General features: G+C 42.1%; 2 protein-coding genes across 9 annotated transcripts in view; one reads left to right on the top strand and one right to left on the bottom strand.

Annotated features, from left to right (window-relative positions):
- LOC120961114 (neurexin-1) overlaps positions 1-1,663 on the bottom strand; it is an 87,545-nt gene extending 85,882 nt beyond the window's left edge. For 5 of the 8 annotated variants that reach the window (XM_049605332.1, XM_049605330.1, XM_040384789.2 and 2 more), the window contains exon 1: positions 1,414-1,663. The gene's annotated coding sequence lies outside the window, so the exon portion shown is untranslated. Of the gene's footprint in view, positions 1-1,409 lie in introns of all 8 variants that reach the window. The other 3 variants (XM_049605326.1, XM_049605329.1, XM_049605328.1) reach the window with 3 other exon arrangements.
- Positions 1,664-7,465: 5,802 nt separating this feature from the next.
- LOC120950789 (uncharacterized) overlaps positions 7,466-17,484 on the top strand; it is a 50,690-nt gene continuing 40,671 nt past the window's right edge. Inside the window, exons 1-2 of the mRNA XM_040369087.2 lie at positions 7,466-8,340; positions 17,349-17,369. Coding sequence (XP_040225021.1) covers positions 8,271-8,340; positions 17,349-17,369 — 91 coding nt within the window. The 5' untranslated portion in view covers positions 7,466-8,270. The remainder of the gene's footprint in view (positions 8,341-17,348; positions 17,370-17,484) is intronic.

Raw genomic sequence — 17,484 nt, forward strand, 5'->3', positions numbered from 1 at the left:
TAGCTCGACTCCGAACCTCAATTCAAAAGAACCTGATTACTCACAAAACAGTCCAAGAGTCGCGGCACAAAAAAAAAAACTGTTCTACTGTTTAGGAACCGTTGTATGTTTCATTTCCACTGGCACACAGATGCAAGGGAGTGAAAAATGCACCATAAAAGAAAAAAAATACGCACACTTTTGTAAGAAACTCTATGAAAGGTCGAAAAAACTCAGCACATTAAGCAAGCGTCGCTCCATCCAAAAACGTAGCGTGTTCTGGGAATGAAGGCGAATGAGGTGTTTGAATGAGTACGCGTAATAGTATGCGTATCTGCAAATGTGTGTACGAGTCAGCTAACGAGTACGGTACCGAAAAGTTCTCCAAAATTCATCACACGAACACACCGACACACATGATCCGACCGACGGACGTAGTTGCGAAGGTTGGCCTACACCAGTTGGTAGACAAGAAAAAACGGTCGAAACATGTGTTTATTCTATGCACGCATACCACCAAAAGCTCCTTTGTACGGTGTAACACAACAACGGTGAGACAGGGCTTTGCTGCTTTCCTTATCACTCACCCACCACTAGCGGGAGCGACCAACTCAGCGTCGAGCGTGGGAGAAGTGGAACTCCGCAGAAGAAAGGGCCGCGGTGTGTAGCTAGTACAGAAATCGATATGAAAAATCCTTGACTAGGTTACAGGCACCACTAGCGCGATGGAAGCACGCCGTAGCAGTATACGAAGAAAAGAATCTCTCACGTCCGCGCGTGTTTTTCCGTCCCCGTGAGCAATGTCCTACAGTCCTTGGAAATACGGTTCATTCTAGAGCCTCGCTCTCTTTACTCAAATTCTTTCTCTCGCTTTCTCCCTCTCTGTCTCTTTTGGTCGAAAATTTTACATTGCATCTTCACTGTCTCCATCTCACTTGGCTCCATTTGCTGTTGGCCACAAGGGGTTCCGTTTCTTATTCCTTTTGGGAAATCGAAAGAAAATTTCACAGTTGAATTTTCTTTTCGATTTACCCTCAGCTACCCGTCGTGCTCTTCACTCACTCAAGCACATTTGCACGTTGCTCTCGCTCATACTCTCGAGCAAAATAGCTCATTTTGAGGATGGGAGGGGGGAGGGGGTTCCACTTGGCACGTTCTCCAGAATTATCCTCCCCCTGCCAAAGCGCTTTTTTTCGTTCTCGGTCGATGCTGAATGTTGAGCACAGATGAGTATATCAAATAATTAAGTTTCTTTTTTCTCCTTTGCACCATCCGTTTGCACTCGTAATCATGGCCCTTTGATTTTCCTTTGCTTCGTATGGCATTGTACATAAGCACAGTAGAACGAGTATGCGTGCTTGCTTTTTGTGGCTCAACACGCAACGCAAACTTTTTACACTTTAATCCGAATTGTATGCCGCTAGTGTTACCTACATAAAATCACGATCACTTATCACCAACGCCGTATACCACGTACAAACACGCTTGTGGGGAATATGAAAAGTGATTGTAAAACCACCTACTTCACAGGCCATCCACTGGATGGTGAACACTGGTACGGAACGGCAGTACGCATGGTTTGTCCGCGGTCGTCCTGCGTCGGATTACAAAGCTCAACTGCACTCGTTTTGCCTTTGCGATGAGCACAAAAGTGCCCAAAACCGTCTACCTCTACCGTCATCACTCATCGCTCAAAACGAATGAACCCACGGAACACTCAGCGCCTTTTCCCCTCCACATTTCCCAAGCAGTACGCAAACACTAACACATTGTACGAGTGTGCGACGATTTCTCCCACGGACACGGATTTGTTTTACCGTTTTGTTTTTGTTCGCTAATGTGCGCCCTTGCTCTCTGCTAAAGAGCAGGTTACTCTCGCGAATGATTGGGGAATGTTTTCGTTCGCCGTCATCAAAATGAGGCACCGATCTTTTTTTTCCAAACCGACTCTCACCGTGAAGCGCCTTATTGAGTGCACTACATTTTCCTTGGCAATGGAATGTGTGGGAGCTTTTTCCTCGCGCAGATGAGTTCCATTCCAACCGGCGTGGGAGGCATGCGAATGGAGGTTCACTGTAAAATGTCCGATAAACCGAAAGCAACAAAACACCGACTTTGAATACGGTTATTGACAGCGAAATAAATTGAACCGACGAATGGGTTGATAGTCGCTCCAATGTCATTGAGTGAAGGTGGTTAACGCTGCTCAACTGTTGTACCATTTCTACTTTTGAACTAATGCAGCAGAGTCAAGGGAATGTCGCCGTAGAGCGATTGCAAGTGAAAGTCGTTCAAAAAACATTTAAAACGGGTGAAATCGACCATGAACTTGTTAATTTACCTAAATGATATTTCATTCGTATATATTTTGTTAGGAAGAATTATGTTGTGAAGTTCCAGTTACATATACTTCCAATGTGAAAGCAATAATTTGTAATTAATGAAAATATGGTTTGTAAACGTACAATTTTTAATAATTTGTAAATGTAACGATCAAAAGGTAAACCGTTCTTCAGTACAAGGATCGATAACTTGCCTAAATATGCTTCTAACAAAAATGCGTTGCAAAAAGCGGTACAAAACGACATTAAATAATATTTTACCTCTTCTTCTTCTTTGGCACAACAACCGCTGTCGGTCAAGGCCTGCCTGTACCCACTAGTGTAGTGAGCTTATTTTTACCATAGCAGGATAGTCATTCCTACGTATGGGGGCACGGTCTATTCGGAACTTGAACCCATGACGGGCATGTTGTTACGTCGTACGAGTTGACGATTGTACCACCAGACCGGCAAATATTTTACTATTATATATTTATATTTTACCTGAATATTTGACTATTTACGTATAAAACATTACTACAAGTAGAATTCAATCCGACATAAATGAATCAAAAATATTTTTTTAAGAAGGCCACACTGAATCACCTTGTGTTTGCCTATTCGATATTGCATACATGCTATTGACATTTGGTGACACTCAGAACCATTCGTTTGCTCTCCACCAGAGAAAAAGCCAAACCGAGAACTTTTCCCACGCACTCAAAACATAGTGGAAAATGGACGCATGTGCAGTAGCTTACCCTGTAGCTGAACCTTTCAATCCGGCCGCTACCAATAAGTGGACAACTTTCCCCTTTTACGGAGCACGCTGTCCGTAGTAACGATACATCGTTTCGCAGCTGACAAAGAGCCATACAAATACACCCACACGCGAAGTCTGAAGCGTGCATTCACACGCGGAGTCTACCATCTCGGTCGCGCTTTAATGTATGCTGGCAGTCTCTATCGCACTCTTTCTCCCTCGAACTGTGAATTGAAGAGGAGTGCTGCATTTTTGGCACAACCGTATCGATTCGAGGCGGTTGCGTGTAAAGCTCAGTAAATGCATTTGTAAAAGCTCGTGCACTAGTGCACTTCGTCATTCGCAAGCGCACTTCATCCTTACTGCATTGTTACCGTTTTCTGGGTGGATTTTGATGAATCAACCACCTCGTAAAAGCTCTTTGCTCATCTAGCCCGAGCAGATTTTTTCTTTACAATTTCGCTTGTTTCCAACTATTTCGGTGTCTATCTGTTTTATCTGTTAATGACTTGAGGTTTGAAAAGTTGTACGACCGCCGTTGGTAACTTTTGTTACTATAATTTCTTGCATAACTTTACAACGATTGCAATCATGGTATGATGATTTTCTATCTTTTTCTGCTACTCCATGATGCATTTTTCCCAAATTTGATAAGAAATGACAATAACGAGACGCCATGAAAGGGTATGCATTTATAAAGCGCACACAACGCCATACAGATACACACACTCACCGACGTATGGGAAGCATCATCAGTAATGTCGTAGAGTTTTATATTCCATGCTCGCAGTGAGCCGATGTTTTGCTTCCATTCGCTGAAAACGACAAAACTCAACTACGCTAATAATCGTTGCGCCAGCCGGCAACCACAAAGCAATAACCGACGGAAATGTTTAATGGAACAGGCGAGGGCTGAAGCAGAACGCTTATGGCATTCCCGCTCGATACAAACCCCCTTCTTATACCCAATCCCACCTCGGTAAATATGGATTCGCCAAACGATTCACTTCGATCGTCTTTGGAGAACACTTCACTTCAACTTTACTCCTGCACTATTCTCTCGTGCAAGTGCAAACATTTGAAAGGAAATCTTTTGGAAAGAACTAAAATAAAACACTTCAGAGTTGAAGGAGCACGTCGAGGAAAATCAAAATCACTCCACAAGCAAATGGCCGCCTGCCGGGCTCTTCACGATCCGGTTTTGATAGCGAACAATCTCTTCAAGCTTTTCCGTCTGTTAATTGATCATAAGCTTAACAGTAAAAATGCTTTCTTCCTTACTGAAGTGGAACCTTCTTTTGCCTAGTAATTATATGTTGCAAGGCTTTGATAAGCGCATTGTTAAAGAAGGAAAAGGCAAACCGGAGGTTAATCGTATGAAGGGAAATGTGTTATAGAAAAATTTAAAAAAAAATATCAACTGTCATAATCTTCGCAATAATGGAATTTGAAAACATTTCACACAAATTTAGGTCACCAAATCTTGCGCCAAAGTTAGACACTCTATAAACGATCTACATAAAACAGTGGCCATTGAACTGTCGAAAGGCAGCCTATTCATGTAAATCCAGACAACACTAGACATGAACCATATACAATATTTGTCATTCTGCACTAACCCAATTCACTCACAATGTGATGGTAAGATGGCATGAAAAAGAAATCGTGTGCAACACGGTTCTCGTTTAGGAAAGCATGTATACTGCATGTCATTTTCATGGAAACACGCTTTAGAACACGTAACAAGTCTGCACCAAACATTTTTTCCTCAATAAGTAAGACATCTTGAAGAGTTTGCTGTCTATAAACAATTGCAAATATAAGGGGGTCTTACGACACTAGCCAGCTGTTGTATATAGAGTTTGACACTTGGCGGCTGAAATCATATCAAAACTCCATGCAAAACTACCCTCAGATTTTCAGTCTAGATTATTTTAGTCTCAAAAATATTAAACAATCGCCGATTCGTGAGAAGCTCGATCAGGTTGATCAAGTTAAACCCAGGACTAATTGATTTTTGTTTGCTGAAACATAAACATTGTGTCAGTAAAGGTTATAAATTGTTTAATCGATATTCTAAAATTTATTAAAAGTACCATAACACATTTCTAACCCAAACCTCATTGTACGCATCTTGCCAGTTTTTTTTCTGTAAACTATTAATTGAGCTCCTTGTAACCTGCAAGTAATAAAATCTTAATGCACTTAATAATACATCAATACTTTTCAATGATGCCTATAACTATACATTTTATCGAACTATCATTTTAAGAGCCAGTCTCGTAGTACGATCGTCAACTCGTACGACTTTAACAACATGCCCGTCATGGGTTCAAGCCCCAAATTGACCGTGCCGCCATACGTAGGACTGACTATCCTGCTATGGGGGGATCAAAAAGTCACTGAAAGCCAAGCTCACAAGTAGTGGTACAGGCAGACCTTGACCGACAACGGTTGTTGAGCCAAAAGAAGAAGAAGAAGAAGATCATTTTAAGAATTAATTAGGCTTGTTACAAAAAATTACATTAAATATACGAATAAAGGTCGTTGGAATGAAATATTCTCTATTATGACTACACATCCAGACACGAGCAAATGTGTATTAATAGTATATTAATGTTTTCGTTAACATTGGAAAATATGGAGTAAATTCATTTTACTTTATGTACATGATTTAAGAAGGCTAATGACGCGATTTTGTCCAAACCTGCCATGTACCTAGCTAATAGGTTGTTCTGCTGCCTCCTGTTTCTCTTCTGTCTAATTTCAAACAATGTACCAATGGACCTTTAGCATTCCACAGCTAATGATGCCGTTGTTTTGTAGGTCAGTCGTGTTTCATTCTCCAGACGTCTTGTACCCAATTTAAATGTCCTCGCTATTCGAATCCTTTTCCAATCAATGGCAATTTAAATGTCCTCGCACAAGTTTAAGCTGTTTTTCTACACAACATCGTAATGGAAGATAACGAAAGATGTCGCCACCGAAGCGCGACGCGAAGTTCAAACATCAAAAAGCTTCAAGTGTGCTTTTGAAACGATGCTTTTAAAAGCACTATCATGTCCCAAGTGCTTTATAAAATGGCAACATGTGATAGTATTAAAAATTACTTATTGCAGCTGTTGCAGACAATTTACCTTAATGAACCATTAAATGTAAATTTGTTTATTTGTGTTATGTTTTTATCGCCCGTAATTCATCCGCCAGACTTCATAATCATAATCCTAAAACATGCAAATAAACCTCAAGCTTTTGCCGTAACTGGTATCTTATATAATCGCATTATCTCACTGACTTGCATAAATCTTCTCTTACCCCTGACTGTGCCCTGCCTGTTCCATTGACCTACAAAAGTGTGGCATTGCGCGGCTGCAGCCTGATTCCAGCATTCCAGCCAATGGGCAAATGACCTCGTTTCATTGATAAAAATCCACCACCGAAGCAAACACCCGAAGTGCACCGAGACGAACACCGTCCGAATGTACTTCCTGCTAATGGGTTGGGAGAAGGGCTGTTTTTGCGATAGCACCGGGCCTGAACGGGGAAAAGGATGCATTTCTCCGGTGCTCTTGTATCTGATGCATGCCCTGCATCAACGAACCAGACACCCGACCGGAGTCGATTAAATGAACAAGGCGGAGCCGTTTCTAAGCAGTTATCTTATATTCTGATGAAACGAATGAATTATGCAAATGTTCATTCGTTGATGGAGGCGCATGCGTTCTAGTTTGAGGTGTGCTCACAGTGAACATGGGAAAGGAAGTGTTGCCAACTCGGTTGTATTGCATTAAACAAGCAAATCGATTAAACGATTTAAAAAAAATGTAAAGTGATTTTTTGGATTATTTAAAATTAGTAATTATTCTACTGCTATTTCTTTTATTTCGAGTTAAAATGAACAGTCCAATTCAATTAAAATGTATTTTGATCGTATCTGTTATAGTTTTTTTTCTATAGTTTTTAAATTAGCATAATTTGCTTGAATTCTCATTTTCTATGATAATTGTGTTTATTGCTGTTATGCATAGGGAGGAGATAAAAAATATCGATAAAGTACTACGGCGATGTATGATCTTCAAACAAACAAAAAAAGCTTACTTCATTTTAAATTTCTGCTGTCCGAGATTTACTGACATGTACTGTACATACAGGCAATGTTTTTTTTTTCCATGTTTGTATGATTTCTCAAGTAACATTTAAAAAAAATCAACGTATTTTAGTTTTTGAAACATTCCACAAACTTATTGTTGAACAATACTTCATTCATGAAAATTACCAGACACTCCCTAATGTTGTCATTTCTCTCGCGTATGAGAGTTTCTCGCAAATCATCTGGACGGTTGCGTGTTCATTTCAGTTTCCTTCACAGTATTAGCCAATCCACGCCACAAAAAAGCGTACCGATCTCGGAGGCACCCATTCATCCTGTCAGTCTAGTTTCGGCCGGCAGCAACGAAACAGCAAATGGATCAGGGAGCCGACAGACTGACCGTAACCTGCAGTACCGTATCACGCAGCACGGCTGCCCATCACTGTAAAGTGTGTTGCAGAGCGTAAAAGGTGAACGAAGTAGTTTGGAAAAACCAACAGACCAGCGCATTGAATCAGTCCCAATTATTGGAACCCAACAAGCTCCAGTGCAGTTAGTGTTCGCATGTGTGTGTGTGATGCTGCCGGATAGTTGGTTGATTGCGTTTCACTAGCACGCTCTAGACTACTATCTACAACTCTCAGCTGTTCGCATCCTATCCTTACCGCACAAAGTTGACAATTTGTTGCGCTTCTACTAAATCGTGTGATGCTCTAACCTGACACGTTATCTGCTTCATTGGTCCTCGATAAATCAAAGCAAGTCGCTGTATATGCTCACTGATGTGCACTGTTGTGTTAAAAGGCGTCAAGCATACAAAGATATCGAATGCGACACTTTACGCATAGTGCTTATACTTTGAGGCTCATTGAACCCACTCCGCTAGATATACATAATTAGAAACAGGGAATAAAACATCAAAGTGTTGCCGTTATTATTATTAACACCATATTCAGTGATCGTGCGTGATCGACAGTGTTTATTTATTCGTCTTGAAAGCACATAAAACGTGTTGTTTGCGCCTCTGGAAAATTGTGTTCTATTACATCGCCCTATCCGTTAAACGGGGCGTAAAAAAGGCCTTCGTATCTTATCGGACAGCCAGCACCATCTAGCCATGTTTTCCCTGTGCGCTAAACCTGCCAGTGGCAACGGTTCCTCCAGGACGTCCCAACAGCTACAGCAAGGTAAGCATCGTGATAAACGATCTTACGCTTAAAATTAAACAGGTTTACGCCCTATCCTTCCCATATCCTCTTCATGCTTAAGCCACTGCTGCTTCCAGTTGCGTTTTCGTAACAGCAAATAAAGCACACTTCAATCACCCCCAAGGTACAATTAATCCGGGCCTTTCATAGCAGTCCATCTGCTTGTCATCGGCTGGTTCATCCATCACAGGTACGGGTGTACGTGCGCTCCCTCCATCTACAAATTGAGTGTTTCCGCGTGCTTAGTAGATCAGTTTAAAAAAAAATCAAGCAAAAGATGCAAAACGACCCACCGAGCCGCACGATTCTTGTGGCTCAGGAAGCTAGAAAATCTGCATACTCGCTTCCTACCCTCAGGATCTCTATCCTTCCCTCTCTCTCGCTGTGTTTTATCCGTACGATGTTTTATGATGCCGTGATTTATGGATGTGATTATGAGTTCATTACGTTCGCGAATTACCTTTTAAGCGGGCCCGATTCGCTGCCTTACCTTTATAATATCATGGGGCCATAGTGAACGCCTTCGCAAAGTGGAATGCCACACGGTGCCCCATTTTACTTTAAACTCACTACCCTTTGTTCTTTATAGATCAACAGGGAAATGATGCAAATAATGATGATTATAACAGGGCAATCCTTCCCAGCCTTCCCGGCACACCTTGGGGATTATCAGCTTCACCTTGATGCTATTCGGAAACAGCACGGTCACCTGCAGGGCGAATGCGGTGCCAAATTATGCGTGTGATCAATGGCAGTGATTAGAATTAACGACGTTTAATCCGTGCACAACGAAGAAAAAGGAGAAAATAACTGCAAAAAAGAAGAAGAAAGCATTAACAAGATCTCGTTACACAAAGCAAGGGAAGCTGGCAAACGGGTAGGGACGCAGCAACAAGAAAACAGAAGGCACACATAATAAAACGCCTTCACGCTTTATCTAACCACCCGTGACCGGTCTGGTAATGTGCATAAATCCTTCACCCGTTCCCGATACTCACCATCGCGCGTTTCGCGCGTTCCGGATCGATGACAGTGGCCAAACTCTTGGACCATCTAGATTCCGAATAAGCTTTAATCCTTTTGCAGCCTGGTGGTGGTGCTGCTGCTGCCGTGTCGGTGGCATGTTTAGCGTCCACGCGACCACCCTATTCCGGCTGAGTGCGCCAACTTTTGAGAACGTTCATTAAAATTCATTTTAACGATCAAACGCTACCATAACTTACCCACATCATGGTGCCGTTCGGGGTGAGAAAGCACTTCCGATCTTGTTAGTGGATCGTATTTTCGTTTCCCGTCTCCCGTGCTTGTACGCACGTGAACGTAATCGTTGTTTCACATGCGCACGATTCTATAATCGTTTGGTCGCCATCTTGCCTGTGACCGAGCGTGGGCGATGGTCCGTAACAGCAAGGATTGGTTATAAAATTGCACTTATAATTTTCGTCCCAGCATCGCAAAGGTTTTCTTTTTTCCTGCTGCGCAAGAAACAAACAACGACGAAATGTTTACCTTGATGTATCAAATAATGGCACTTGCGAAAAAAAACAAAGTGTCCGCTGCACTTGCAACACAAAACTTGTTGCACTGGTTTTGTCTAGTTTGCTGCTTTCTAGCAACATGTAGTCTCCTTTTGCTTAACTACTGTACACTCACACAAATGCGCTTTTCGATTCTCTTTTTTCGTTGCTCTGCCATTTCATGTCCTTGCGGACGCAAAAAAGCAGAAACAAAAAAACTGACATAGTCATTATTTTGTCATCCATTAGAGATGTTTTGTTCTGCCGTCTCGTGCTCTAAACATGCGACAAAGAATCATTTCCGCTTGCTTCCTGCTATCCATTCCTTGATCGAAAGCAAGCGTTCCTTTACAGCCGCGTGCAGGAAATACGATGAAAAGCTAGCACATTTCTAGATGTACTGGCAAACTGTCGCAAACCGTTAATGGAACAGAACGTGAATGTTGTGCCAACTTTTCAATGAAATCCCTGTTTTTGCTGTTGTTGATTTCTGTTTTCATTTTGTTTTGCAGTTTTTCAGGCTGCCGGTAAAAGGCAAATCGTTCCAAAACGTTTTGATTTTTAGTTGCTATTTTTTTCATTTCTCTCTTTCTCTCTCGCTCTCTCTTTCTCTCTCGCTCTCTCTCTCTTTCTCTCTCTCTCTCTCTCTCTATCTCTCTCTCTCTCTCTCTCTCTCTCTATCTCTCTCTCTCTCTCTTTCTCATTCATTCAATATGCTTGAAAAGCACACTATTCTTACATTGAGTAAATGTTTTCTTTGCTTTCTTCATTCGCTTTCCGAGTTGCATTGGATTAAAAACATTTTCCAATAACTTCAACGCAGCGCAAAAATAAAACAAAGCTGTCCTTCGGGATGGGATGGCAAGGCAACAAGCCAAGCTCGACGGCCAAAGCTGCCCTAGGGACCAATGAGGGGCCAAAAACTTTTACTCGCATTTTCGCAAAGCACTCTCGGGAACACAATGCATTATTTGCTGGATATGAGATACCAAAAAAAAATCTTTTCCTCTTTCTTTAAGGCAACGATTCTTATGACTTTAAACCGAGAAACAAAAAAAAACAACCGAGAAGCACGGCCAAGAATTTATACTCTCATTAATATTTCCTAAGATTTTGTCTTTTATTTGATCAGAGCTTTCGGCGGAAAAGAAAAGCCTTTTACAGCCACCTTTTACCGGGCAGGTCGATAGCTGAAAGCGAACCCGGCACGCATCCCAAGAGTAACAGCGGTCATACCGCACACGCGAGCAACCAGTTTTTTTTTTTACCAGCTCGGAACCAAAGCATAAACACTTAAACGGACGACTACGGTGCGAAAAGCAAAACAAAAAAATGCTCAACGGTTAAGGGTATGAAAAAGGGACGTTTTAGATACACCTGCGTTTTGAGCAAAACAATCAGGCTTTGCTTTTGTTGTAAACGATACAAAATTACATTTTTGACTTCGCATCTTATGAGCATCAAGAAATACATACAAACTCACTCACTCACGCACACGGAATACGGTTCGCGGTTTAAAAATGTTTTTTTTTTTGTAATGTGAATCATGAAAATGTTCCACATACCTGTGTGGACCGTCGTCCGTTGGTCTGCCGTTGAAAACATGGGCTGGCAAGCAGATTACAAAACTTTCATCTTTACGATGGCGTTGATTTTTACAACAGTATCCTCCGATGAGCAGAAGATAATGAAAGTTACTTTTTTCTATGGTGTTTGTTTTTTTTTTGCATAAGCTTCCTCTGCATGCGCACACAGAGATGGCGAGTGTACGTCAAACTGTTCGCCAACGAAAAGTCCCGCTACTAACCAACGGACGAAACAAAAAAAAACAATATCCACCACCACATCATTGAGTTTCCACGAGACCATTTGTTTCCACCTTTCTCCCGGGGGCGGTAAGAATTCATACGGGCGCAGAACAGCAGGGCGTAGAAGCGAAATCATGTTTAAAATGTCCACGGGCCGGCCATTTCTGCACTGTACGCAGCCAGAAATAATTGCTATGAATCAGCAAAGTCGGCCGGTGTTATTAGCTTACGTTGACCGCGTTGCGTTTCCCACTTCCCTGCGGTATAAAGTCCCAAAATGGACAGCATTGTGGAATAGGGTGTTTTTTGCTGGTTATTGTTCTCAGACACCACAATACATCATGCTGGGCCACTTTTGCGTTGCATTTTTTCGGAAAAATTCCTAGTCGCTTGGGCAGCAACAACATTTCTAAGCTCCTGAGCGGAAAAGAATGAAAAAAAAGGAATCACAGCGAGGAAGAGGGACTGAAGGACTAACATGTTTTGATAACCACTCACAGAAAACGTCTTTCGGCTTCCAGCTCGGACGGTGACACAGTGAAAAGGACCGTACAAAGCTTTGTAAAATATTATGTATGAGCTTCCACTGTACGCTCGAAAGTGGCTTCGATTTCTTCTTCTGCCGGGCGCAACACGAATGCCATTATTCAGTTCTACCTTAACATCTTCCTTAGCATCTTCAGCCCATTTTGATCCCTTTCTGTTGAATGTTTTCAGCAGTTCATTACGTGCAATTGTTTCACTCCGTTGCCACCGATTGTGCTGGATTGATTTCCGAGTGTGCTTAGCCGCCCGGCCACGTGCCTTCCAGTGAATACGGCATAAAAATCGTTTTATCGAGCCGCGCTCGTAGCCCAACCCGCTTTCCATCACTTCAGGCAACGTACTTTGACAATGGGAAAAAACTTTTGCACAACGAACTTTGGAGCTGAGCGCACTTTCCCTGCCCTGACCTACTTCCAGCTCGGTAAGCAGCCTCAATGATGCTGCCATTTGCGGAAGCTACGTTGATTCAAGCAGCCGGTTTTCACGGAGGACGCATAAGAAGATGCATGCATGCAACCAAAGCGAGGATACAACTTTTCCAACGGGTAACAAACATGCAGTTCGAATTGCCTTGAATCTTCTGAAGACACACGCACGCATACACAAACGCACGGGTTAGCATAATGCCGTCTCAAGCAGGATGGCAAGCAATCGTCAGGAACCATCCAAGCGAGGGTCATTTTACGCTCCAGTGGCTGAAAGTGTAGCAAAAACGGCGTCTCATCTCGTTTTTTCTCGAAGCTACTTCTTGTGGGTGCAAACGAGCATACAGTCCTGCATGCTAGGGCGGCCTAAACTGAAAAGTACGGCAGCATATTAGCATAGAACCGCAAGCGCAAATCTGAACATACTTTTATCCAACCACATACCAATAGCGAATTGCTGTGCTGTAAAAGAAGGATCAGCAAAAGCTTTAATGCCACATTTGGTGGTGTATTGAAAATTAGTGGTTGATGCGTTTTGCTTCTTTCTTCCCGAGTGACCACTGCCTTTCATCTCGTCGGATTTCGAATCAATCAATACAAACGCACTAGCAAACGCACTCGGCTTTTATTATTTGCTGCCGGGATGATTGCATTATCTGTCCAGAGCATCCATTACCTCTCCACCCAACCACTTTAGTATGAGATAATCTGTTTCGTCAAGCATCGCCACTCACAACGTTGTGGTTAACCGCGGTGTAATATGTAACGTGTAACCGATCCTTTCATATAGCCTCCCAGCGGTGGTGGGATAATTGTGGTTCGGAATCTCGACAAGGTTTCTCAGGACTTTTAGCTAATTTTTTGTCCGAAAATCGCCGTGTCGTTCGTAACATTATCATGTTTCTTGGAAACCTCACAACATAACATATGCTTACTAAATTGTCTCGTTAGCCATATCCTCATCCTTTTCAATGTTTCCACCAGCCCCGCACAAATGATATAATGGTGTGAAGATGATAGGCATAAGCTTGCTCAGACTGTTACCTTACCTGGAACTACTTTAGGACATGGGTGAAAATCCGTGCTTTCTGGGAACGAACCTGAACCTTGGAAGTATTTCCAAATGCTACCGATACAGGTGTGTCGATCAGTAAAACAAATCTGTTTCCGATTGCCCGATACCGAATCGTAGCCCAATCGCCGCCGGTAGCGTTTGGGTGCTCGCTGCTTTGAAACGACGAAACGACCACTTTTCGGATGAGCGACTTTGAATGAAGTAATTACAGCTCAGCCACCAGTATCCCTCCCGTGCTGGGCTGCAAATCCGAGGCCATGGGCTGTGGTGGAGCTAAAGCTCTCCGACTTTGCTACGAGCGATTGGCTCGCAGGCTGACCCGAGAAGTACTGACCAGGGATGCAGGGTTGCCGATGGCTGGTTGATTGGTTTTGCATAATCAACCAGCGCAACCGAAGGCATTTCAAAAGGAATGGACCAATCCAACCTCACTGTGTCAGTAAAGCGATCTTTACTACGATCTCAACACAAACGCACACACACCATCACCATCCAGCCATCGATTGATGTTCAAAGTATGAGAATGTTAATGAACTGAGCGGTATAGGAAAACAGGAATATCTTTAAACAGAAACCACGTTACGGAGCGTATTGGGGAGAGCAGATCCCAGCAGCTTACCCTCCGTCCGAAGAGCCGGATATACGGATATTCGTTTCCCGTATCACACAGTAGCATATCAGAGCAGGTTCAGTTGATTACGATCTGTCGATTGTTTTTCGAGTAGCTTTTGAACAATCTCTTGCTAGCTGTTGAACAGTTGGGCCATGCTTGAGGACCAAACACACAGCCATTCCGTTGTGTAGGGGATACGTACAAACTACACAATCACTTACAAAGCAATTTTTCGAACAAAGCTACTACTCATGCTGAAAACCTCCTTTGATAGCTTGCAATATGCTAATGAACACAGTACTTGCACCTCGAACTCTCGCTGATTTTGAAGCATGGCTGTGCTTTACAAAAATATATCGCAGCAAGATCTTTTCTCGGTCTTTTCGAAGTGGAAATCGTTTCGTGAACTAGTACCGTGACCGAGGCTTTACTTGATAAGGAGGAAAGACTTGAGGATGTCGTGCCTAAGTAGCACACTCAATTTATTACATTATCGGTTTATCGATAACACTGCATCGTGTAAGTAATTGTTAATGTGGTCAAGGCAGACATCGAAAGTTTTGTTGTATCGCAGATTTCGATTTCGAACTTATTTTGCAGAAGTCAATGACGGCCATACTTAAACATAAATATGGTCCATTCATATATTGAGTACAAAATGCCAATATTTCCACGTCTATTCCACGTCTGCGTTTTATGCAAAATAGTTACGGTTGCTTTTTAGTCATCGTAATCATCTTCATCGTTTTGATAAGTTTCTTAAACTATATCCCAAAATTTTTTAATTCAAATCGCATAACCAATAATATCAAAATTTGCTTATCAATCGATATAACGATTGTAGTTTTGACATTTATTTATTGATAATTAAATTATTCATTCCTCTTATTTCTGACGTAATGACACCTTCGATTTAGCCAGTCTACACAAACTTCTTATAAGTACTCCACAATTGATTTATTAGTCCACGTTGCAGGGTCCTTACGGAAATGAAACTCGTGTGAACACATGATGTATAATTGATACACAGGATAAACAGAGCTGTAAATTAAGATAAAATAAATAGCATGAAGGTAAAACGTTCCACAACGCCCATACAAAAAGGGCCACAGCATAAATTGTGTGAAGATATATGTTTTGAGAAGAAAAAAATACAAATAAATTTAGTAAAAAATATTTAAAATGTTCACCTCATCTTCAGTAAGGATATCGTGTGATATACATTTTTGTATAACTGGTTGCTTTTTGAGCAACATGCAACAAACCATATTAATCCTAGATAGAATGCCCTATGATTTTTTGCCCTTTTAAATTAACCTAAAACACTCAATACCTCACACTAGTGGCATTTCCCTATCAACGTATCGTTCTAGGCGTGGCGGGCTGATGCTTATTTTACGGTAAAATAAAGATTTCAATTTTTCACTTGTTTGCTAAGGTACGCTAGGATCGTACCGCTTTGACCTTGTCAAAAATTCCTAACGGAACGCTTTCTACCGGTTCTTTCACCCCTGACCAACTCTTCAATGATCAAGCTCACTCGTTACATTTTTTGTTTGGTTTTTTCTTACGCGTTTCTTGTACATTTTTCCAAAAAAAACCCGAAAGAAGCACGCAAAATATTTGCCAAGAACTAAGGGAAAGCTTGCCCCGAAAGCTTTACCTTTTTGCCCAGGCACACTCTTGTTCATGCTCAAATCCGAACCGAGGAAACAGGCGTCGAAATGGAAAAACGGGTCTTCCGAGGGTACGCACAAAAAAACAGTAGCAGTACGAACAGTACGAAAATTTCAAAATGATACCCATTTCCCATCCTGCATACTAAAACAGTGCCAAATGTTTACCGAGTGTTTTGCCACTTCTAAACGGTACCGTCGCCACGTAGAATATCTTCACCAGCCCTTCCTAGAGCGCTCGAGCGTGGCTGAGAATTATTCCTTGCGCGAAAGGGATAAGAGTTTCGATTGGACGACACTGTTTGCAATGAATGAAACGGCGCGAACGCGACTGTTGGTCATTTTTTATTCCACACAATCGCAACAACGCCCACAACGGTCCTTCGCTTTCGCTCGCGTAAGTTCGCTTGTTTCAAGCAACTTCCGGAGACAGTGTAGTGTACGCAAGGCTTTCCTAAATTGGCTACGCACGTCTTTGGAGTCGTGTATTTTGTGCATATTTTGTGTATTTTAGACGTTGTAGTATATTTGAGGAACGATTTGATTGCAAATATTTCACATTCCAGCCGCGCCTTGGTATGCATATTTATAGCACAACACACGCTGTCTCCGGGGTCATAGGATGCTCCGCTGGAGAACACAAGCGTCAAATAGCCTATAATATGTAATGGGCCATGGTCATAACAGCTAACGAATTCAGCCATGTTTTCAAAAGCATCACTCCCCCCTCGCCGCACCATACAGCAGACAAATCGGGTACAACAAATGATGACACTTTTCCCTACATTTTCCCTTCTCCTGCCAATCCCATTACGGTTCCATCCCGTGCACTGAAACGGGTGAGATAGCTCATTTGCATTTGCTTGCTGCCGGTTTATGTTACGCTTTACCACATTTCGGGGACATGAAGATACGACTTTTCCTGCGACCGAACAGACATTATGTCGCCGCATAATGTTTTACTGCGCTAGCAAACTATCAAAACGGAGCAGTAGCAACTTTAGACCAAAACGAACCCGCTAAAAAGCGACGTGCGACCAAAGTTTTAGTCCTACGATTTAATTACACCGTTGAAGCAGCATTTGGATCCAAACTGATTCGGAATGTGTGCAAAAAAAAGAGTGGGAAGAAGGAGGATTTGGAGGTGGGTGTTTACCCCAAATTAGCCGAATTTATCCTGGTTTAGCTATAGTTGGACCATCTGTTTCATTCCCGTCGAACAAGCATGGCCTGATGAACCAACTTACGTTAGCTTTCAACCATAACTGTAATCAATCTTGAATGTCACGTATAACAGTTTTTTTGTCTTCTTTTTCTCTCTTTTCAGTAACCTGCAAAAGTTGCAACTGTAAGTATAAAAAAGTTTTTGAATTTTATTTTTCCTTTTATGAGTATGTCCCTGCTACAACGGTGTACCTCTTTTGAACAGAAGTTATTATTTATGGCATAAACCAAAATTCGTA

This window comes from Anopheles coluzzii, chromosome 2 (genome assembly GCF_943734685.1).
Source record: "Anopheles coluzzii chromosome 2, AcolN3, whole genome shotgun sequence".
NCBI lineage: Eukaryota > Metazoa > Arthropoda > Insecta > Diptera > Culicidae > Anopheles > Anopheles coluzzii.